The sequence below is a fragment of the Panthera uncia genome, chromosome D1 (assembly GCF_023721935.1).
Source record: "Panthera uncia isolate 11264 chromosome D1, Puncia_PCG_1.0, whole genome shotgun sequence".
Taxonomy (NCBI): Eukaryota; Metazoa; Chordata; class Mammalia; order Carnivora; family Felidae; genus Panthera; species Panthera uncia.
Genome location: NC_064808.1, coordinates 55,291,238 through 55,316,149, shown reverse-complemented (window position 1 = coordinate 55,316,149; position 24,912 = coordinate 55,291,238). Strand labels below are relative to the sequence as shown.

Below are 24,912 nucleotides of genomic sequence, written 5' to 3'. Positions count from 1 at the left end.
TTCTTTGTAGAAACTAACAAGCTGACTGTAATATTTACTTAGAATTGTGAGGGAGTTAGAATAGTCAAAACAACCTTGAAAAAGAAGAACAAAGTAGGACTCACACTTCCTGATTTCAAAACTTACTACAAAGTAACAGTAATCTAGACATTGTGGTACTAGCACAAGGATAGACATATAGACCAATGGAATATATTGAGAGTCAAGAAATAAATCCATATGTCCATAGTCAACTAATCTTCTACAAGAATGCCAAGGCCATCCAGTAGGCAAAGAGTAGTCTTTTCAACAAATGGAGCTCAGATGGCCACTTACAGATGAGTTTAGATCCCTTCCTCACACCATATAAAAAAGCAATTCAAAATAGATCAAGAATCTAACATAAGAGCTAGAAACATAAAAGTCTTAGTAGACAACAAAGGGTAAATCTCCATGACTTTAGAATTTGCAAAGAATTCTTAGATATAAACAACAGAAAAAAAAAAAAAGATAAATCAGACTTCCTCAAAACTAAAAACTTTTGTGCTTCAGATAACACCATCAAGATTGTGAAAAGACAGAGGATGGGAGGGATGGGTGAAATAGGCAAAGGGGGATTAAGAGGTTCAAACTTTCAGTTATAAAATAAGTTATAAAGACAAAAATCACAGCATAGGGAATACTGTCAATAATATTGTATGGTGACAGGTGGTGAGCACTGAGTAATGTATAACACTGTCAAATCACTATGTTGTGCACTTGAAACTAACATAACACTGTATGTCATCTATACGTCAGTAATATAGAAGAATGTGAAAAGACAACCCACAGAATGAAAGGAAATATTTGCAAATCATTTATCTGATTTGTATCAGGAACTTATATCCAGAAATATAAATAAATCTTTCAATTCAATAAAAAAAAAAAAACAATTTAAAAAAGGGCAAAAGATGTGAATAAATAATTCTCCAAGGACGATATACAAATGGCCTTAAGCATATGAAAAGATGTTCAACATCACTAGTCATCAGGGAAATGCAAATAAAAACCACAATGAAATACAACTTCAATCACTAAAATGGCTAGAATCAAAAAGTGGGATAATAAGAAGTGTTGGGAAAATCTGTGGTAAAACCCTCATACACTGCTGTTGGGAATGTAAATGGTGTAGCCACTTTGGAAAACAGCCTGGCTGTTCCTCAAATGATTAAACATAAGTTACCACATGATCCAGCCAATCCACTCATAGGTATACACCAAAGAGAAATGAAAACATAGTCTACACATAACTGTACATGAATTTTGTAGCAGCATTACTCATAATAGCCAAAAGACAGAAACAACCCAAATGTCATCAATGGACAAATAGGTCAACAAAATGTAGTATACCCATACACTGGAATACTATTCAACTGTAAAAAGAAATTAAATACTCATACATGTTGCAACATGTATGAACTTTCAAAACATCATGCTAAGTGAAAAAAGTCAGTCACAAAGACCACATATTATATGATTCCTTTTGCATGAAATGTTCAGGACAGGGAAATCTACAAATATATAAAGCAGATTAGTGGTTGCTTAGGCCTGGAGTGGGAGATTAGGCAATAGCAGGCTGATAGCTAAAGGGCATGAGGTTTCTTTCCAAGATAATGAGAATGTTCTAAAATTGACTGTGGTAATGTTTGTGCATATCAGTGAACATAACAAAAAACATGTAATTGTACACTTTAAATGAATTATATCTCAATATACGAATTATATCTCAATAAAGCTGTTTTAAAAAATATATTAAGGCACTCACTCTCGGGCACCAATCCTGCACTTCCACAAACCTGAAAAAGGAGCACCTCCTTAGATTTTGCCCCCCAGGTTCTTTGCCTTGCTTAACTCGAATCTCAGGCGAGCTCTGCATCCTTCCCCCTCACACAAAGATAATCACTTTTTGTTATTATTGTATTCCCTTGGAGTTTTATGCAACAGGGCTAAAAGTTGAAAATTGCTTCTTGACTTTTTTTTTTAATACAGATTTCAGTAGAGTTTATATCAACTATCTTTGTGAGCAGCAATACTTCCCTTTTCAGAGAAATCACACAGCAGAATGATAGATTTCCTCAAGATTTAAAGTCTTAAGATAGGAGAGTGAGGAGAGAGAGTCCCTGAGGTCTAAGGAATTGGCAAGATTTTAGAGGTGATGGCTATATGGTATACCTAGATAGAGGCTTTGGGGTTCATAGTCTTAACCAAGTTTCCTGGCCACAGCTTATGAATGCTTTGCAAGGAGAAAGCTGTCAGACTTCCAGAGACCATTAAGACCCTGGGCAATACAGACTGATGTCATGGCGCTTCGGGGAAAGAAGCTGGTGTTTCTTTGGGCCCTGGTTCTGAAGACACCGTCCAGGGACCGTGGCCCCTTTCTACCCACCCTTCCTTCTGCTTTTTTTCCTTCCCTACTCTGGCAGGATGAGGCGTGCAGGCCTGGGTGAAGGAGTACCTCCAGGCAAATATGGGAACTATGGCTATGCTAACAGTGGGTATAGTGCCTGTGAAGAAAATGAGAGACTCACTGAAAGTCTGAGAAGCAAAGTAACTGCTATAAAATCTCTTTCCATCGAAATAGGCCATGAGGTTAAGCATCAAAATAAATTATTAGCTGAAATGGATTCACAGTTTGATTCTATAACTGGATTTCTAGGTAAAACTATGGGAAAACTGAAGATTTTATCTAGAGGGAGCCAAACAAGCTGCTGTGCTATATGATGTTGTTTTCATTGTTTGTCTTGTCATTTATTGGATTATTAAACTGAGGTGATGCAAGTAAGTGCGAGTTTGGAATTTGTTCCAACTTAACTGTTTGGAGTACCATTTTGGTAAAAAATCAGCATCAAAACATTCCTAATTTTCCAATATTATGACTTTTTCCATTGACAATTACTGAATTGTTCTTGTTTTATAAATCACATTAGGTAATACAGTACTCTTTGAATACTGTTTCTTAATGATTCATTTTTTGCCCCTATTTTCAGGGGTATTGAGATGGCCTGAAGTCAGTCTGGCCCCAACAATTTTTTTTCCTATTGTTTGCCATCAGATTAAATACCGTATAATACTCTGTTGTTAGCATAAATGTACGTTTATGTTCACGTGAAGAAACCCAGCGGGAGAATAACAGAATGCCTGGAGAGCCTGATGCTGAGCTCTTGAGGTAGTGAACAAGTTTGTGATGGAATGATATATGTCTTTTCCCAAGCTGTCATCAACCCTGATAATGTACTCCCCTTTCTCCCTTCATTTGGTTAAAACTATAGGCTGGTTTCCTTTTACCTAACTTTTCCTCAAAATTTTTGATGATATGACTTCCCCTTCTCCTCTGCCCCAGGACCTCATCTTTTACCAAAGCTTGTTATTTTGGCATATTTCTTGTAGGACCCAAAACAAATGTATACTAGTCTAGTTGTTGTTTCATGTTAACTTTATACATACCATTGACTTGGCTTATAATAATTTTATGATTTTAGCTGCTTTGGTAGGCCATTTGGTTATAACGTGTGATACAATAATGTGAAGCTAAAGTAATTGCTGAGCTCCAAATGGAAATAAAGTCAACTGCCTCTGCTTTATTATGTGTTCAAAATAGATATTGAAAGTACTCAGGCATTGAACTTGGGGTTAAGAGTATTGTTGCGTTAATCCAGTATGTTTGTTTGTGGAAAGGAAAACAAAGATGGATAGAAAGAAATATTAAAATGTTCTTAAATACTCTGTATTGCTACTGTTTGGGATTTGTCCATTGATGGGCTCTAAAAATAAAATTTTTAATGAAATAAAAAAAAAAAAGACCCTGGACAATACAGATGTTAGCAAAAACTTTGATGAACTAGAGCTATTGACTCTTTGTTTCCCCAGTACCATACAATAAAGCCTGAGTGAGAGGAGGGGCCCCTGATACTGATGAAAACTTAATTTCTTGCTACCCTGACAGAATGAGAGGTTTGAATCTCTTAATTAGAATTTTAAAAACAATAAATAAATGGCTATTTCTTATACACTTGAGGTTTCTCTTTTTTTTTTTTAATTTTTTTAATGTTTATTTATTTTTGAGAGAGAGAGAGAGACAGAGTACAAGCGGGGGAGGGGCACAGAGAGAGGAAAACAAAGAATCTGAAGCAGGCTCCAGGCTCTGAGCTGTCAGCACAGAGCCCGAGGCAGGGTTTGAACTCATGAACCACAAGATCATCACCTGAGTTGAAGTTGGGTGCTTAACCAACTAAGCCACCCAGATGCCCTGAGGTTTTTCTTCTAAATTTTTTAATTTAGAAATAATTTCAAATGAAGCTGCAAAAATTAAAATAGTACAAAGATTATCCATCTATCCTTTACCCAAATTCACCCGTTGTTAAAATGTCCCCCCATTTGATCTATTATTTGGTATTTATCTAACCATATGTTTACATGTATATTTATATAATACATATGTGTGTGTATATATAACATATATTTGTGTGTGTATATACACACACACACACACAGTATTTTTTTCTGAACCACTTGAGGGTAAGTTATATACATCATGACCTTAAAATATTAGGTCATATATAATATTAGGACCAAGAGAGATATTCTCTTTCATGACCACAGTTGGTGTTGCCAGATTTAGCAAATAAAAATACAGAACCCTGGGCAAATTCCCATAAAAAAGAACAAAATGTTGCCATTTGTAACAACATGGATGGAGCTGCAGAGTATTATGCTAAGCAAAGTAAGTCAGTCAGAGAAAGACAAATACCATATGATTTCACTCATACCTGGGATTTAAGAAACCAAACGAGCAAGGGGGGAAAAAAGAGACACAGAGAGAGAGAGAGAGAGAGAGAGAGAGAGAGAGAGAGAGAGATTCTTAATTATAAAGAATAAACCCATGGTTACCAGAAGGGAAGTGGGTGCAGGGATGGGTTAAATGTGACAGGGATTAAGGAGTGCACTTGTGATGAGCCCTGGGTGATGTATGGAAGTGTTGAATCACTATGTTGTATACCTGAAACTAATATTACACTGTACGTTAGCTGAAACTTAAATAAAGACTTGAAAAAAAAGAACCCTGGGCAAATTCCAACAGAAATTAAAGCTTCTGAACTTTCTCTGACTACGAAAACTGTTATACCCCCTCTTCTGGACACACTTACACTATTCTTTGATTTGATAAGTTGTAGATCTCTTTGGGTACCCCTCAATTCCTAAGCAATAAGCCAAAGATGCTGGGCAAGGTTTCTGGTAACCAGTGTATGTCATAATCTTGCTGATAAAATTGAGGGCTGGTTGATTCTGGTGTTGAATTAAAACTTGTATTTCTCCAGTCTTTTATACTTGTGTTATAGAATTCCATCTCTTAGAAGGTCTGTTGATTTAGTAGTGTTTCTCAGAATTGAATTAAAGAACTGTCTTATAAAAACCACTGCTTATCAAATTTAATATGCATATAAATCATCATTGGCGCCTGTTAAAATACAGATTTTGATTCAGCACAACTGGGATGGGGCCTGAAATTTTGTATTTCTTTTTTTTTTTTTTTTAACATTTATTTATTTTTGAGACAGAGAGAGACAGAGAGAGACAGAGCATGAACGGGGGAGGGTCAGAGAGAGAGGGAGACACAGAATCTGAAACAGGCTCCAGGCTCTGAGCAGTCAGCACAGAGCCCGACGCGGGGCTCGAACTCACATACCGCGAGATCGTGACCTGAGCCGAAGTCAGACACTTAACCGACTGAGCCACCCAGGCGCCCCTGAAATTTTGTATTTCTTTTTTTAATTTTTTTTTTCAACGTTTTTTATTTATTTTTGGGACAGAGAGAGACAGAGCATGAACGGGGGAGGGGCAGAGAGAGAGGGAGACACAGAATCGGAAACAGGCTCCAGGCTCCGAGCCATCTGCCCAGAGCCTGACGCGGGGCTCGAACTCATGGACCGCGAGATCGTGACCTGGCTGAAGTCGGACGCTTAACCGACTGCGCCACCCAGGCGCCCCTGAAATTTTGTATTTCTTAATGAGATTCCAGAGGACCCCAATTCACTGGTCCTCCTATCAAACTCTGTAGTCAGATCATGGCCATCTATGTCACAATCAATAGATATTTGTTAAATATGTGGGCACTTAGGCCCTATTCCAAAGCGCTGAATCAGAATCTCTAGGGCAGTGACCAGGAACACACTTTTTTTTTTTTAGAGAGAGAGAGCATGAGGGGGAGAGGGGAAGAAGGAGAGAGGGAGGAAGAGTAGGAGAGAGAGAAGAGAGAGAGAGAGAGAGAGGGAGAGAGAGAGGGAGTGGGAGAGAATCCAAGCTCAGCATGGAGACTGACAGCATAGAGCCTGACATGGGGCTCAATCCCACGATTCTGGGATCATGATCTGAGCCACAATCAAGAGATGGATGTCCAACCAACTGAGCCACCCAGGTGCCCCAGAAATACACATTTTAAATGAATTCCTAGGGAGATTTGAGAACCAGTGATGTATGGGTTTGAAATGCCCTCTACCTTTTTCTCTACTTATTAATTTTTTGACCTTTAAAGCCCAGTGCTTCTCCCTCCTGCTGCTTGTTGCTTTTATTGACTACCTCAGACTCTGAATTCTTTAACAGTTGTCTGAAGGAAGCATTTTCTCACATACATCTGTCTTCCCAGACATATTTTATTTTTTGAAATAAACAGTTTTGTTATATACTTTCTTGTGGCCTCAGCTCCTAGCATAATGCTTAGCATAAATACTTAACATTTGTCATGGACAATAATGGTGACGATAGTGAACTATTAATTTCTTTTCAGGACACGTGGTTGTTTCCCAGGCCTTGTGTGATTAAAAGAACTTGCTAATTCCATAAAAGAAACACCCAACTGCTTAGCAGACTGTAAATCCCAACCATGGCACGTTATTTTTTAGGAATTGGCACTATGCTCTTTCTGTACCTTGGTAGCTTGGATTTTATTATGGTAAATGGCTTGTTAAAGGGAAGAAAGGAGTATTTTGAATTTTTTAGGTCTTTTATCTGTGAACCTTCAAGCACTCTAAAGCTATTTATTAAGTTCCTGTAGAGCCAGTAACTGTAAAATATTATTACACCCTCCTTACAAAAAAGCTGACTAGGGAAAGAGCTGTAAGATACTCGGCCAAAATCATAGAGCCATTGTAAGAAGGCCAAACCAAGAAACTGAGCGTCTGACAGGTAAGCCCTGCTCAGCATCTCTCAGTCCTCAAGTTGTGTGACTCTGCAAGGTGAGCGTTCCATAGCAGAGAGGCAAAATAAAAAATTGAGGATTTCAAAAATCTCATTTCCTCCTCCGTATGCCTATCGTCATTGCTCTTTACCTCTCTTTTGACACCTGAACATCGTTGCTTCTGTTATAGTTAAATGCTGACCCATCCTCCCTCCTTAACTTCTTTGTCTATTTTTTCAGTCATCTTGTTCTCCCTCCTACCCCACTGCAGCAACAGAACTACCAGCTGAAATGTGAGGTTGGCACCCTGGTTCCGTTACGAATTTTGCCTTTGAGAAACTCCCTTCACAGGCACAGGCAGTTTCCTCTTTGTTTGTAAATTAGGGCTAGATCACGCCCACCTACCTCACAAGATGGTTGAAGCGATAGAACATGACTGATAAACTGTAAAGCATTAAATGGATAACAGTGGTCCCCTTACTGCATCAGTCCTGGCTTAAAATAACTTCATTCTAAGGCCACATTGCGCAGCAAGGTAAGGGCAGGGCGCGTCCATAAGGAATAGTTTCGAGGCGGATCTTTTTCCTTTGAGGAAAGGGAGAGCGCGCAGCCGCTGGGAGTTGTAGTCTTTGCGGCGGTCTCTACAGATCTCCGGGAAAGAAGAGTACTACAACTCCCGTGAGGTCGTGCGGAAACAGGCCCGTGCATCCTCCCGCCAAGCGCGTACCCCAAGCTGAAGCTGGAGGGAGCAGGGGTCCTGCACGCGCGCCCGGGTCCCCGGAGCGAGCTCTGAAGCAGCGTGCTGGTAGCGGCCTTGGCAGCTGAGCGAGAAAAGGAGACGCGTGGGAGTGTGTGAGGACTGTTAACAAGGATAAGACGCGTGGCAAGAAGCAAATTAAAAAAAAAAAAAAAAAAGGCCGCGCCACAACCCATCACACCCCAGCAGATCCTAACTTATGTTACTGCGAAGGCACCGGGATCGTACTCTCCCGCTGGTGCCTCACGCCCCAAGGACTTAAATCAGCTGGGGCGGGAAAGGGTGGGGCCAGTGGCGCGGGAGGCGGGGCGTACAGCGGCGAGGGCGGCGGCGACGGCCGAGACCCAGACATCGGGGACTGTTGTTGTTCTCTCGCCGCCGGACCGCCTCAGTCCGTTGGCCCAGAAAGAGACCCGGAGCTAGTCTGGTGGGGAGCGGGTGGCCGAATCCCCCGTCTTTCCTGCTTCCGCAAAGCTGCGGCAGGAGCTGGTTCAGACACCTTGCGGTTGGTCTCCGATGCCCTTCAGTGAGGAGGGGGCGTCAGAACCTTGGTGAGCGCATCTCAGCCCCACCCCCAACTCCGTGTCTTCGCCGGCCCCCAGGCCCTCACACCTCAGTCCGGCTGCCATGGCTGAAAACGCGGAGGGAGACCTGAACTCCAACCTGCTCCACGCCCCCTACCATACCGGTGATCCTCAGCTAGACACGGCCATCGGGCAGTGGCTCCGTTGGGATAAGGTGGGTACCTGTTCAGCCTTGCATCCTCCTGTCCTCCCGCACGCCCGCCCGCCCATGCACAGTCCGCCCTTTCCCGTCCGCACCCGGTGGTCAGCAGGCTGCTGAGAAGATGGTTCAGGCCACGGGGTGGGAGACAGCGGAGCCGGGCGTTGCCACCCACCTATGCCTGGGCCGCCTCCCCGGGACCATCTGAGCCGGGATACCTGTGGTCACTTCCTTTTGCAGTGCGCGGAATTGCAGCCTCCCTTTCTCACCCACAGCCCCGCCCTTCAAGTGCATGTCGTCTCTTTAAAAAAAAATTATTATTATCGATTATTTATTATTACTTTATCATCATCATGTCGTAAGTTCTACCCTTCATAGAACTATTTTCTTTCCTCTTTCTTCTCCTTTGACTTCCTTCTCTGCAAACCTGAAAGTGGTTTTTGGTACCCTTTTTAGGTGTCTCTAACCGCTCTCTGCTTTACTTCTGGTCTGGTGTGTTTCCACTTTCCGTCGCTAGGTAGTCGCTGGTGGTTTTCTCTATCACCTTTAGCTCTTGAAAAGGTAAGAATTCTCTTACCTCTTTATTCCCCTTGCCGGGAGTTATTTTCTGCAGTATCCTGTTCAAAGAATCATGTTTTCCAGCTTTCATATGATGCTCCTGATATGGAATTGTTTTTGCTTTACCCATTCCTTTTCCTCCTCTACTCCCCCCACCCCCTCCAAGTTGTTGGGGTGATTTCATCTTGTGCAGACATATGGGATGGATCTGTGAGAGCCAGAGTTAAAATGCAGCTCTCTCACTTGTAAAAGACGCCACTGGTGACTCCAGCAGAGGAAGATGATCCAAGCTTTTGCTTTGTCAAATGCATTAAATGCATTTGTTGAAGTAGCGAAGGCAGTGTATTTAAAATGGAATTCATAACACTGAATTAAGGAATTAGTATGGTAGTACATGAATTGTGTTGTACAAAAGAATTTCCTAAAGGATTCACTTTATGAAAAAGTTTTATTTTTACTTTGCTCAGTCATTCATGCATTTAGCAAAAATATGTATTGTGTATTGGGTAATGTTTTCAGAGCCTGTTAGGGCCAGGGAATGAATACTAGTGGTGAGGAAATAGAAAGGGTTCTGCCCTCAACACGCCTTCATTTAGCAGAAATGACCAACAAATAAGCAATTACAATGAGTTAGTAACTGTTTCTTGGTCATGTGCATCTTAGACATTCTGTTCTTCCTCTAGAGTCTAAACCAGTGCTTCTCAAACCTTAAAGTGCTTACAGATCACCTGGGAATCTAAAATGCAAATTTCCGTTTGGTAGGCCTGGGGTAGGGTCTGAGATTCGGCCTCAAGAATGAGCTTCCAGGTGATACCATTGCTGCTAGTCTGTGGACCATACTTGGAGCGGGGAGAATCTCTAGTGTTCTGATTCAAATATCAAATTAAAGAAATAAGTCCCTTATTACAGAATTTGACCATAAAGATATATATTTTTTTTTTCAACGTTTTTTATTTATTTTGGGGACAGAGAGAGACAGAGCATGAACGGGGGAGGGGCAGAGAGAGAGGGAGACACAGAATCGGAAACAGGCTCCAGGCTCCGAGCCATCAGCCCAAAGCCTGACGCGGGGCTCGAACTCATGGACCGCGAGATCGTGACCTGGCTGAAGTCGGACGCTTAACCGACTGCGCCACCCAGGCGCCCCAAAAGATATATTTTTTAAGTCAAGTGTGCAGAATTTGTGATATCCCATTAATTACTGTAAGGATGTGTAAAATGCAAATAACTTTAAAGCATAGCATAAGAGCTAAGGAATAGCATACAATAAAATCAAATGTACTACAAACCAACTATATAATGTCTTCAGCAGGGAAACCTACCCAAATTACAAATGAATGATAACTGTATATGTTTAATATAGTTAATTGTTTTTGTTTAAAGCCATCTGCTTTCATTGGTATTTTCAGGAAATGGATGTGGTTGGGCACTTATGTGTCCCTAAAGAGAAAGGAAGACTCATGAAATTTGAAAACACTTGTAGAATTACAACACAATTTAATTTACTAGTAACTACTAAGTATGTCAAGGTTGTTTGACCCCAACAATAGGAATTTGTTTTTCATTGCCATGGATGAGATCTTTTGTTCTCTTTAGGTGCCAGTTTTGACTATACTTTTCCTAATGAGTCTCTTGATTGATTTCTTTTTAAAGATTGGCTGAATGAATCAATATGTATTAATTGTCTATGCCTGGATATTATTGGAATATACTGAAATATAAAAAGACTATAAAATGCATATACACCAAAAAAAGATAACATTAGGGTTGTATTGCTGGCAATTAAATGTTTTATAGGCAGTCCTTATTGGAACAAAAGTAAGAGTGACCTGTGGACTGGGATGATCAAAGGAGACTTTATAAAACCAGGATAAATATAAAAAGACTGAGGTGAGCCTTCACTGAAAATGGAAGAGAGGTTCTTAAATTATATTTAAAGTGCCCTCTCTATGTAAGATACTAGCTAAAAACTTGTGGGAGATACAAACATGAAATAGATGTGGATCATATCTTCAAGCAACATAGAAGGGAAAATAAAACTAAAGCTCGCAAAGGGAACAAGTAGTAAGTGCCTTTAACTGAGGAATAGATCCAAATAATTTAAATAATTATTTAATAAAAATAATAAATAATTACTTAACTGACTCCCCCCATAATGGGAAAGAATGCTTATAATTGGTAAACAAATGTGTATTTACTATAGACTGATAGTGTGGGTAACCTAGGCTATATCCCAGGGCACTGAAATTTAGAGTGCAGAAATGTAAAATAATAGATCAAACTTATAGTTTTTATTACATTACACACTGACAGCATAAATAGTCTTTTAGAAGAGAAACTGAGTTTAATACCTGATTAATACCTGTTTAGTGAAAAAAAAAGGAACCCCTATCAAATATGGCTGATCCTCAATGACTCTGCTTGCCTAGATCAACAAAATTGCTAGTTTTATCTTCATGAAAAAAAGTGTTATTTGTGCTGAACTTTCAGAATTAGTTAGAATTTAGATTTCCCAACATAGGAAGACTATTCCAAGCAGAGATAGAAACTTTGTGTATGTAGAACATTTGTTTCAGCTGTAGTTTAGGGTACATAGAAATTATCAGAAAGGTATGTAGGGGCCATAGAAAAGCTTCAGTATGTGTTTATTGGCCTTGAATAAGAGTGTGGTTAAGTGTTAAAAGGAAAATAATACCACAAGACAGGGTTTTTACTGGAGCAGTTTGGGGTACTATGGGATGGCATTCTGTTGGTAAATTTACCATAGTCCAGGATCTGACCCTCAGTTTCTATGCTGTCAGACTAATTTGTTAGGCTGTGTTGTCTCAGGATGGATTCGATATACTCGAAACTGAACCTGATGTCTGAATTCAGAATGCAGTTGTATTAATTTATGGTACAGATGTAAAATAAGTAGATTTGTCTGTAGTCAAGGTATTTTCTAGATGCACCATAAGGAAGTCAAAGATCATGAAATAAAATCACAAGGATTCAGATATATGCCTAAATGTTTAACAGCATTGGCCTGTAGTAAGTAAATGCATCCGTTTCTATGATGGGACTATCTTACCACTGGAACCCAAGTCCATGGATCAAGGTGTTCCTCTTCCAAGTAGTGCCCAGATGACTCTTCTATAGTGCTCACTCCCTTCTATGTGCTAGGGCTAACTAAAGCTCCCACTTTCTTCATACTTCTTTTGATGTTTTTTTTACATCCTATCAAATTACACACAAGTCTTGGCTGGCCTAGAAGCCAGGTTCTCTTTAACATGACAACTATCACCTGTTTCTAATTTACTTCAAACTTTAACTTTTTGAAAGCAGATATAGCCAAAGTATTGAGTACTGCTCAAGTTTGGGTGTTTTAATGTGTGGGTAGGGAGTGGAACAGGACACAGGGCAGTGCTATTCACCCAGTTGGAGCAGCAACGGTTGTATATTGACAAAATGTGCAGGCACAGCTTGGCCAAGGCATTTTGAGAAATAGTGAGTAGAGTACTCTGGTCTCAAAATGTAGGTCTGTGTTGAGAAAGAATAGAATGTAAAGATGGGTTAGGTTAGGTTAGGTTAGGGTTATGAAATGCCTGAAAATAGAAATAAAAGACTTCAGTCTAAGCCAGTGATTTTCGGATACCTAGCAGTGAAACATTTGCAAGCAAAATATAGCCCAGTAAAATGGAGGTGAACGAATTCCCTTTTAATCATCATTGTGTGTTGGAAAAGACACCCAAGAAGCACCTCTACAAAGGTGGTCTAGTCTAACTTCATGGTGTAGAGATCTAAAGAAGTTGTGGAAGTTATCCAGTTTGGGTAGAGCTTGGACCAGAGGTTGGATCTGCCACTTAGTTCAATCCAGTTTTTATAGTAGTAGTTTAGGTTACTTTTTTTGGTTCACATTTTCCTAATACTTAATTTGGTCCTTAAGCAATGAAGAGTACAGAATACATGTGGCTTTATTAATTTTGGGAAATATTAACACTACTACTTGAATTTATTTGTAATGTTTCAAACGTTGGAAAATGATCTAAATCTCATTTGATACAGCAGCCTTGCATGGCAGGCAAGCTAGATAGTAGTTTTCCCCATTTTTACAAGTAAAGAAAGTTTCAGAAAAGGTAAATGACTTACTCAAGGATGTATGGCTTTTAAGCAGTGGAGTTGAGACTAGAATTTAGATCATTTGACTTTTACTCTAATTTTCTTATCACTGTACTAGATTCTATAACCTGAATATTTAGTAAATGTTAGTGACATCATACACCAGGTTTCAAGGACTTCATTAAAACCATTTTATTGGCCTTTGTAAAACCTGAGTAGGATGTAATTGCAGAATAAATGTCATGGAATTTTTTTAAAGAGCTGAATTTGCGGCTCAACAGTTGCTTTGGTCTCCTTGGCAACAACATTCTCCCTCTGTCTGAGAAATTTAGTACAGATAAATGAAGGTTTGAATTTATTTTCCTTCTTAGAAATGAAATTCATTTTTTCTTTTTCTTTTCAAATTTCTTACATTTTCCCCTCAGTTTCTACCATTTCATATTCACTTCATTTGTATTTATTTCAAAGAAATACATGCTTATGATAAAAAAAAATACAAAAGGGAATATAATAAAAAACAATGTTCCTAACTGCTTCTTCTCATTTTCAATTTGCTCCTTAGAAACCATTTTTAGCTACTTGTTTTTAGTTATTCTCATGGTTACCATCAAACGACTAAACAATATACTAGTATCACTAGTCCTTGGTTTATTTTATATGTTACTTGGCAAATATATGCTGTAAAAAATCAGAGCTAACTTACATTATTCTCTACCTCTCCTAAATTTCAATAGTTATGTTGTAGCTATTCTTGTAAGTTTAAATAATGTAATTAGTGCTAACAGTCTGCAGAACAATAAGCCCAATCCACAAATCCAGAACTCCTAATTGCCCATTTTATTTAAGAGGAGACTAGTTGAGGTGCCTGAGTGGCTCAGTCCGTTAAGCTTCTGACTTCAGCTCAGTGCTCAGGTCATGATCTCACCCTGGGTTTGAGCTCCTGAGATCCAGCCGAGCGTTGGGCTCTCTGCTGTCAGTGCAGAGCCCACTTCAGATCTTCTGTCTCCCTCTCTCTCTGCCCCACCCTTTCAAAAATAATAAACAACAACAACAAGGGAGACTGGCAGATAACATACATTTACAAAAATGGAGAAAACCCATACCATTTTCACAGAATAATTTATGGATATCAATGACTGACCAAGGATCAAGTTACATAAAACAAGCAACATTAAAAGCAAGAAAAACAAAGCAAGGCTCCAGAGGGGGGAAAAAAATGAGGTTAATGAAGTACATAGAATTTTAAATTTTTTTAAAGTTAAATTTAAAAAGAGAATTCCATCAAATGAGGAAAGCTGCTATGAGAAAGGCATCGAAAATAGGAACGAGCTCTTAGAAGTTAAGAGAAAAATAAATGACTATCCGTCTACCTTTTGCCAAATGCAATAGAAAATATAAAAGCTTAAGTTGAGGAAACCTACAGCAAAAGGAAGTAGGAAATATAAGGGAAGTTGACATGGAGGAACTACCCCAATGTAAAGAAATCTCAGATGACCGTAGTGCCCTAGATCCACATTGGGCTTCAAGAAATGTGTCTTTAAAAAGAGTGCAACATCTATGCATAAATAGTAAAAATCTGGAAGATATTAATGATATGGTGAAGATGATATGTTTTTCTGGCAACATTTAAACAAATTGTTTTTAATGTTTATTTATTATTGAGAGACAGAGATGGAGCAAGAGCAGGGGAGGCCGAGAGACGGGGACACACAAAATCTGAAGCAGGCTTCAGGCTCCAAGCTGTCAGCACAGAGCCCATTGTAGGGCTTGAACTCACGTGCCATGAGATCATGACCTGAGCCAAAGTCAGATGCGCTTAACCGACTGAGCCACCCAGGCACCACCACCCTGGCAACAACATTTAAAAAAGAAAAGCAATTATCCAGGGGTTGGTAGAGAGGAAGGGAGGGGAGGAGGAAGGAAGGAAGACCTGAGTAAGCAAGTTATGGTTTGAACATGAAACCAAAACAGGTCATGATTTTGAACAACTAATTGATAGAGCTTAAGAAAAAAAATCGTTTTGATCTCAATACCTTCAGGAGGTATAGGTAGGTCTGAACAGAAGCAAATTTTATCCACACCCACTACATAGATCCACAATGAACAATATTTAGATGATCTTAACCTTGTGCTTACATATTATTTTCAATTTTGAGGATCAACAAGACGAAACACAAGATTTAATTATTTTTTTATTGTGAAAAAGTACATAACATAAAATTTACAGTCTTACGCATTTTTAAGTGTACAGTTCAGTAGTGTTAATTATATTCACATTGTTGTGAAATGGATCTCTAGAACTTTTTCATCTTGCAAATGTGAAACTGTACCCATTACATAAGTCCTCTTTGACCCTCCTCCCAGCCCCTGCTAATAACTAGTGTTCTATCCTGTTTCTATGAATTTGACTACTTTGGATGTCTCATATAAAGAGAATCATACAGTATTTGTCTTTTTATGGCTGGTTTATTTCACTTAGCATAATATCTTTAAGGTTCATCATGTTGTAGCATGTGACAGGATTTCCGTCTTTAAGTCTGAGTAATATGATACACCACATTTTTTTTATCCATTCATCCATCCATGGACATTTGGGTTGCATCCACCCTTGGCTGTTGTGAATAGTGCTGCTGTGAGCACGGATATGCAAATATCTCGTCAAGACCCTGCTTTCAATTCTTTTGTCCTCATACCCAAAAGTGGGATTGCTGGAACAAAATGTAGATGTTATCAGCATAAATAGGGTTTTGGCTTATTGTATTTCATTTCATGCTTCTTTCTGTCTTTCAGAAATATGTTGAAATCTCATCTACTCCTCAGTATCCATTGACCCCTTCTCCAGTTCTTTTTGCATTATGGATTTAGTTATTTTATACCTTTATTGTCATGTAAAAAATTCTCAGGAGGAAGAAGAGACAAGTGCTTGAGGTTTCCATCTTCAACTAAAACTCTCTATTCTTTTTTTTTTTTTTTTCAAATTAAAAATGTACTTAAAACTGGAAGCAACCCAGATGTCTTCAGTAGGTGATGGGTAAACAAATTTTAGTATATCCTATTTATTTATTTATTTTGGGAGAGAGAGTGCTCGTGTGTGCATACACACGCATGTGGGGAAAGGGCAGAGAGAGAGAGAAAGAGAGAGAGAATCCCAAGCAGGCTCCACTTGTTAGTGTAGAGCCTGATTCAGGGCTCAACTTCATGAACTATGAGATTGTGAGCTGAGCTGAAATCAAGAGTGGGATGTTTAACCGACTGAGCCACCCAGGCGCTCCAATTCATTGATGTTTTAAAAATGAGTTATCAAGCCACAAAAGAAATGAGCCATCAAGAGACAAAAACACAGTTGAGAAACTTTAAATACATACTACCCAGTGAAAGAAGCCATTCTGAAAAAGTTACATACTGTCTGATGCCCACTATATGTCATTTTGAAAACAGGTAATTTTTGAAAAATGACTGGTTATCAGGGCAAAGGAAGGAGTATATGGAGCACAAGGGATTTTCAGATCAGTGAAGCTATTCTATATGATACTTTAATGGTGGATATATGGCATTATGTATTTGTCAAAAGCCGTATGTAAACTGTGGACTTTAGTTCATAATATTGGATCAAGGGCACCTGGCTGGCTCAGTCAGTGGAGCATGGAACTCTTGATCTTGGGGTTGTGAGCTCGAGCCCTATGTTAGGTGTAGAGATTACTTAAAAATATTAAAAATTCTTTGAAAAAAAATGGATCAGTATTGGATCAACTACAGCAAATGTACTGCACTAATACAAGATGTTAACAACATGGAAAACTGGGCTAGGGCATTTATGGGAACTCTGTGTACTATCTGCTCAATTTTCTGTAAACCTTAAACTGTTCTAAAAAGTAAAGTCTAGGGGCACCTGGCTGGCTCAGTGAGTAGCATGTGACTCTTGATCTCAGGATCATAAGTTCGAGCCCCATGTTGAGAGTAGAGTTTAAATAATTTTTAAGTTGAAAAAAAAGTAAAGTCTATGCAAATAAAAAAAAAAAAAAAATATATATATATATATATATATATATATATATATATGTATGTATATATTTGAAAGAAAGGATTTATATTTGAAAGCACCTCCTTCTTTCCCACCTGAAAATTTTAAAATAGGCAGACTGGCTTTTTCTGCCTTTTATTTGGGGGTCTTCTTGGCCCTATTTTTTCTTTCATAAAGGATTTTTGTTTAGTTCCTTCAAGTTTTCCACAAGGCCATTAGAAAGCCTATGTGGATATATCTTTGATCTAGAATTATTTCCTTATCTCTTTCTTTCCTCCTATTTGAAAAATCTGAGAGAGCCTGGAGAACCTAATGAAAAGGAATTTGTCTTCATTTGGTTCTTCCAGATTTTACTTGTAAGATACACTGAACTAGCCAAAGAATGTAAGTATTATATTTCATCATCTTAGATTTTCATGGTTACTCCCTGGATTATCTAAATCAGGGTTCTTTCATCCTCTTAGACAGCTTGTTTAATTGTTTTTACATATTTTATATGTCCTGTTTTTTAGAAATATTTTCCCCCAAAACAAAAGGTTTAGTAATTTAGTGCAGATTTTACTAAAATATTTTTTCATGAGTCACTTTATCTATACGTGACTGCTAATTAGCACTAAGGCTACTGCCCTCTGGTGTTGGGAGTGAATGGAGAAAATAATGCTGGTGGAAAATAGACAGGTAGGTACTATATCTAATCCTGCATGGGATATTTTATACCAGATAATTTAATGAGCACTGAACGTTACCCAAAAAAACCATGGCATAGCCCAATCTAATGCCCAAAAGAATATGAAAATTGAAAAAAAATAATATTAAAATTATAATATAAATGAAAAATCCTCTGCTTCTCAGATACATAGACCTTTTAGCTTTCAACTCATTAGAAAATCTCTTTACTGTAAATAGTGACTTTATTTTGTGGTTTCTGCTTCAGAATTTTTCTCATCTTATTTGCCCTCTGAAATACTTCATTATTTATACAGGTAAATATTAGAAAAAACCTAAATGCACACCAAAGGGGAAAGAGTAAACAAATTGGACCACTGCAACAGCTGAATAGAATAGGTCTGGGATGAATGGATAAAAAAGTTATGGTATATATTCACCATGGAATATTATTCAGCCATAAAAAACGAGAAAATCCTACTATTTGTGATAAAATGAATGGAACTTGAAGACATTATGCTAAGAGAAATAAGTCGGACAAGAAAGGCAGACACTATGTTCTCACTTACATGTTGAATTTAAAAAGACCCAAAAAACCAAAAGACACACGAAACTCACAGATCAGATTTGTGGTTACCTTATTGGGGGGAGGGTATAGAATTGGAGGAAGGTGGTCAAAGGGTACAAATTTCTGGTTATAAGGTAAGTAAGTACAGAGATGTAACGGACAATTTTATTATAGTTCACACTGCTGTATGATATATAGGAAAAGTTGTTAAGAAAGTAGATCCTAGGAGTTTTCATCACAGAGAAATTTTTCCTTTTATTGTATCTATATAAGATGATGGATGTTAACTAAACCTATCATGTAATGTTTTCACAATACCTTCAACCACATGAAGGTTTGGGGCACCAACACGCCATGTAGTCAAAAATCTACATATAACTTTTGATTCCCCAAAAACTTCATAACCTACTGTTAACAGAAGCCTTACTGATAATATAGTCAATTAACACAGATTTGTATGTTATATGTATTATAGACTGTATCCATACAATAAAGTAAGCTAGACATTTTCTTTTGAAAATGTTAAAATCATAAGAAAGAGAAAATACATTTACATTATTGTACTGACTTTATCAAAAAAATCTGCATATAAGTAGACCTGCTCACTTCAAACTCGTGTTCTTACAGGGTCAATTGTATGTGTAAATTAAACCATCATGCTGTACACCTTAAACTTAGTGATGTCAATTATTTCTCAGTAAAAGAGGAACAAAACAAAACAAAAGTAGATCTGTATGTATTGAAAGAAACTCCAAGATACATTAAGTGAAATAAGCAAGTTATAGAACATCATATGCAATTTGATAGCATCTATATAAAATAAAGAGAGAAAGCTAAACTACATTTCTGTGCATATATAGATGCCAGTAAAGGTCTAGAAGGATACATCACAATAGTACTTGCTCCCCCACAGGAGTGGTCTGGGACTAAAGGTAATAGTCAAAATGTCTGTAGCTTTATCTGTATTATTATTATTTTAAACTAGGAAAATACATAGTTACAATTAATAATATTTAAAATACAAATAAAGAACAATTAATAGTCAACTTGTGGGGCTGCTTTTTAAGAGCGATAGGAATTCAAAGTCAGGAAGACTATGTAAGAAGTAGAATTTGACCTGGGCCTGAAAGGAAAAATAGGATAGGAATAGATGATGAATAGGGGGACAGAAAATTTAAGGTGGGAGAAATAGAAGAATAAAATGGAAAATGAAACTGATCAGGAAAGTGAAACTGCACAGCGTGCAAGAACAATGAAGATTTTTTTTTTTTTTAACTCAAGTATAGTGTATGTGTTAGACTGCTGTGGCAATTTAGGCTACACAAAGGAAAAAGGATATCTAGTGTTTATTGAGTGATCATGTGCCAGCTGTGTTAATTAATAGATGCTTTCATGTAAAAAAAAAATCTCTTTTAATCCTTCAAGGATTGTTTGAGGTAGTTGTTATTCTCATTTTTAACCTATATACAAACTTGGGCTCAGAGAAATGAAGAGAGTATTTGAATCCAAAAAGGTTTTGAATTCCTCTGCCCTTTGGGATCTGATTCCCACCCTTCCTGACCTTTATTTATATTTGAGGTAACTGGAATTGGACTCTATTGTTGGTTCTTGGGTGATTAATCTGGCAGTATGTAATTAGGATGAGATGGGTTGGAGATGGAGACTCAGAATTATGGATAACAAAGTTTTACATTTGGATGATTACAGAGCCTTCCAAGAAAACTAAAGAAGTAATGAGCCCTTTTAACAATTGTCCTATCCTTTTTAAAAACACAGAGACTGAGAGGCGCCTGGGTGGCTCAGTTGGTTAAGCGTCCAACTTCAGCTCAGGTCATGATCTCATGGTTTGTGGGTTTGAGCCCTGTGTCGGGCTCTGTGCTGACAGCTCAGAGCCTGGAGCCTGCTTCAGATTCTGTGTCTCCCTCTCTCTCTGCCCCTCCCCTGATCATGCTCTGTCTCTCTCTGTCTCAAAAATAAATAAAACATTAAAAAAATTTTTTTAACACAGAAAATGATAAACAGCTTCTATTTCGTTACAATATTTTGCCAAGTTTGAATCAGAACTCCTTTTTAAAAAATTAAGCTACAGGTTCAGTTTAAATTCCCATATCTACTTTACATTCTCCTCCATCCTTTCCTCCAAGTAACCAAGGCATATCTAGGAATACTAGAGTTTTGTCTAAATTTCCTGTTTGTTTGAAAAATAGTTTTGTTTTTCATTTAGTCAAGTAAAGATAACCCTGAAAGTTAAACAACTCCTTTAAAAAAAATCACGTAGTGAAAAATATCTCAATGCCTGAAAACACTCGAATCAAAATTGAAGTATTATATTTTTTATAATATATACTTAATATATAACTTTTGAAAATGTGGACCCTGTTAACTTATCTAAATAGTAGCAGAAGCTATAGGGCAAGTCAACAATAAAATAACATCAAATACAGCCTAAGATGTTCTTTCTCTAAGTAGAAATGTCATATTTTACAAAGATAGTAAGTTTCATGTGTGGTTTCTGTAAAGTTAGATTCGTAACAACATAGATTTAATGACTTAATTGTTCTCCCCAACATCAAGGAACTTTTACATAATTATCAGGAAAAACTTAACAGTAAGAGAGCTGATATTATGCAACAGTACAATTCACACCCATGAATTTGTTTTTGTAATTTGTATGTCTTAAAAAAAAACTCTGCTTCATAAAGAGAATTCAAGTATCTTTCAAGTGTAATTTTTTTAACATTAAACTATATTTCTCAAATGTTTTATAAAGGGAATTGAAAAAAGCACCTAATATTGTTTGTCATTAATTCATGCATTATAAGGTAAAACCCTGTGTGCATCTGGATTTATGTGTATTTCTTCTACTTTAGTCTCAGCTTTAGAGTTTTTCTATATGGTTTGTTTTTTAGGTATAATTTACATTTACAAAATTGACAGTAAATTTAATTCTTTTAAGTGTTCTACTTAATGAATTTTGAAGAGTGTATACAGTTGGAAAACCAGCATCACAATCAAAGAGCATTTCGATCACTGCAGAAAGTTCCCTTGTGCCCTTTTGTAGTGAATCCCCTTGCTCCAGCCCCTGTCAACCACTCATCTAATTTGTCCTGTAGTTGTTGTTAATTGAGATATAATTCACATAATGTGAAATAACATTCACCATTTTAGAATGTATATAATTCAGTGGGCTTTAGTATGTTCAAAAGATTGTGCAGTTGTCACCAGTATCTAATTTTTTTTAATGTTTATTTATTTTTGAGAGAGAGAGTGGGGCAGGGGGAGGAGCGAGGAGCAGAGGGAGAGGGAGACACAGAATCCAAAGCAAGCTCCAGGCTCTGAGCTATCAGCACGGAACCCAATGCGAGGCTCAAACCCACAAACCATGGGATCATGACCTGAGCTGAAGCTGGATGCTTAACTGTCTGAGCCACCCAGGTGCCCCACCACTATCTAATTCCCAAACATTTTAATTATCCCAGAAAGAAACCTGGTATCCATTAGTGGTCATTGCCCATTCCTCCTTCCCCCCCCCCCCCCCCCTCAGCTCCTGACAACCATTCATCTGTCTAGATTTTCCTATTCTGGACCTTTCATATAAATGGAACCATACTATTGTTTGTGGCCTTTTGTGTCTGCCTTCTTTTACTTAGCACATTTCAGATTTCATCCATGTTGTATCATGAATCAATTGGCTATTTATATATTTTCTTTAGTGAATCCTTTGTCCCTCTTTAAATTGGGTTGTCTTATTGTTGACTTGTAATAGTTCTTTATTGTTCCTGTAGTTTGCTTTTATAAAAATCATACAATACGTAGGCTTTTTGTGTCTAGCTTCCTTCAGTTAACATAATACTTGTGAGATTTATCCATTTTGTTTTCTATACTAGCAGTTTGTTCCTTTTTATTGCTGAATGTTACTCTATTTTATGGATGTACAATAATTTGTTTATTCATTCACCTGTTGATGGACAACAGGCTTTAACTCTTCAGAGTAAATCTACCTTTGAAATTCATTTATAGGTCTTTGTGTGAACATGTTTCATTTCTCTTGGGTAGATTCCTAGTGGAATTACTATTCAGCATTTACTGAGAAATTTTAAAATAGCTATTGGGTGTTGAGTTTTTTCAAATGCTTCCTTTGCATCTACCAAGATGATATTTTTTCTGTTGTTTTTTAAACTGAGACTTTATTTTTTAAGATCAGTTTCTGTCAAGAAAAGTATGTGTCAGAATACCTAGAGAAAAATAGCAAACATTTGAAATGTTTTATTTTGACTGTCTTTATGAGAAGTATTTTTTGTTTAAAGCATAACAGAGACTTAAGTATGACTATATTATTGAACACATGTGTGTGTTTTGTTAGAAAAACAATCCAAAAGTTAAAAAAAAGACTATATATATATATATCTATATATATAGATATAGATATATAGATATACACACATGTTTTGAAATGAATTAATCAACATTTTTATCTTTCACACGAATTTTGGCATGTTTAGTATTATACTTAAATGATAATATGTTATATTTAATGTCTTATTTTCTGCTTTTTGAGTAGAATCTTTATTTCCTGGATATGATTTTTATATTCATTAAATGGTCTCAAGCTTTATTAAGCCAATTATTATTAATGAAATCTCATTTTATATGACAAGAATAGTCATTCAAATTTGTTATCTAAGCCAACTTATGCTAATTTCTACAATGTTTTTAAAGATGGAGAAATTATTTTACTTATATGTGGAATCTGAAAGACAAAACAAATGAACAAACGAAACCCAGGAATAGACTTATAAATACAGAGAACAAACCAGATGGTTGCCAGAGGGTAGAGAGGTGGGAACATGTACAAAATAGGTAAAAGGGATTAAGAAATACAAACTTCCAGTTATAAAATACATAAGTCACGGAGATGAAGAGTACAACATAGGGAATATAGCCAATAATATTGTATTAACATTGTATAGTGACAGATGGTATAACTACACTTATGGTGGTGAGTGAGCATTGTGTAATCTATAGAATTATCAAATCACTATGTTTTAAAACAAATACAACTTTATATGTCAACTATACTTAAATACAAAAAAAAATTTAAGATGGAGAAATTAAATTTAGAATTACACAAAGACTCTTAGATGGGAAAAAATTATTGGTTAGCAAGAGTATATTTTGGACTCTGAGGAAGCATCTGGTTTGGAAAACATGTTCTGCTTCAGGTCTCTAGATTTGGATCTTCAAGCTGGTTGACCCTTAGAAGTAAATGTCAGTTACATTTACCCTTCAGGTTTTCAGATGGCAGTTTCCTATTTTAACTTCTGTTGAGAAATAAACTTAAATATTTTTTTTTTCTGTAGTTCTATAAAACTGGTATTTGTTGTTTAGGCACTAGCCTCTGTCAGTAACATTTTAAAATGTTATTTACAAGCTTTGCAATTTTAGATATATTTGAGCCACTAAGAGGTCAATTTTGCATATTACCTCACCTTTAGATATATAACAATATTAGGATTTTGATTGCAAAAAATATATATTTAATATAATAATATTAATAGAGTAGATTCAAGTTGTATACAAATTATACAATTATTAGGTTTATAAAAGAAGGAGGAAAGAAGATTTATAGGTGAATTCTTCATTGACAAACTTGATTTGTTTTATATGATGATTAATCAGTTTTTTATGTACTTTTATATACATTTATATTTATTATATATAGATAATTTAGAAGCCCCCTAATTATGAACAGAATAGGTTCAGAAAAGCTTGGGTGAATCCAGAGTAATCCTTCATAAATGAATACTAATACTTCCGTTTCATGGCAGGTAGAGTTGGAATGATTTTGGTCTGGTATATACCTTTATTCACATCTATGAAAGTTTGTAAGAGGTTTGTTAAAGGAGGTACTTCTCTTTATATATATAAAGTGCTGCTTTTTTTTTTTATTTTTTAAATCAGTTCTTTCATGTTTTCTTTGAATTTGGGCCTTAAGGACCTACGCTATGGAAAAAACACAACTCCACAGAGTATTATGTAAGAAGACACTTTCTTTTCTTCATTTCAGCCATATAAAGTTGCAGCACTCCATAGGATTAGAACCTAAAGGAAAATTTTGGGTAAACAGGTAACCTTTGAAAATAATGCATGGCTTTAATTCTGTATTCTTTAGCTTACTGATTTCCTACTAAACAATCAGCTTCCTTCCTGATGAAGTATAGAAAATGCTAGTAGTCACTAAAATCTTTTTGGATTTTCTGCAGGATTACTTTTTTGGGGCACTAAAATTATTAGGATTCTAAAATACACTAGTTAAGAGCAACTTTAGTTCA

At 36.9% G+C, this 24,912-nt stretch overlaps 1 protein-coding gene and 1 pseudogene across 2 annotated transcripts in view; both read left to right on the top strand.

Annotated features, from left to right (window-relative positions):
• The first annotated feature begins 2,365 nt into the window (after positions 1 to 2,365).
• LOC125937538 (BET1 homolog) lies at positions 2,366 to 2,795 on the top strand (annotated as a pseudogene).
• A 5,015-nt stretch (positions 2,796 to 7,810) lies between these two features.
• The window catches only part of PGM2L1 (phosphoglucomutase 2 like 1), a 49,685-nt gene continuing 32,583 nt past the window's right edge, over positions 7,811 to 24,912 (top strand). The window contains exon 1 of one of the 2 annotated variants that reach the window (XM_049652241.1): positions 7,811 to 8,684. In XM_049652241.1, coding sequence (XP_049508198.1) covers positions 8,574 to 8,684 — 111 coding nt within the window. In that variant the 5' untranslated portion in view covers positions 7,811 to 8,573. Of the gene's footprint in view, positions 8,685 to 24,329; positions 24,708 to 24,912 lie in introns of those variants that run through there. The other variant, XM_049652247.1, reaches the window with a different exon arrangement.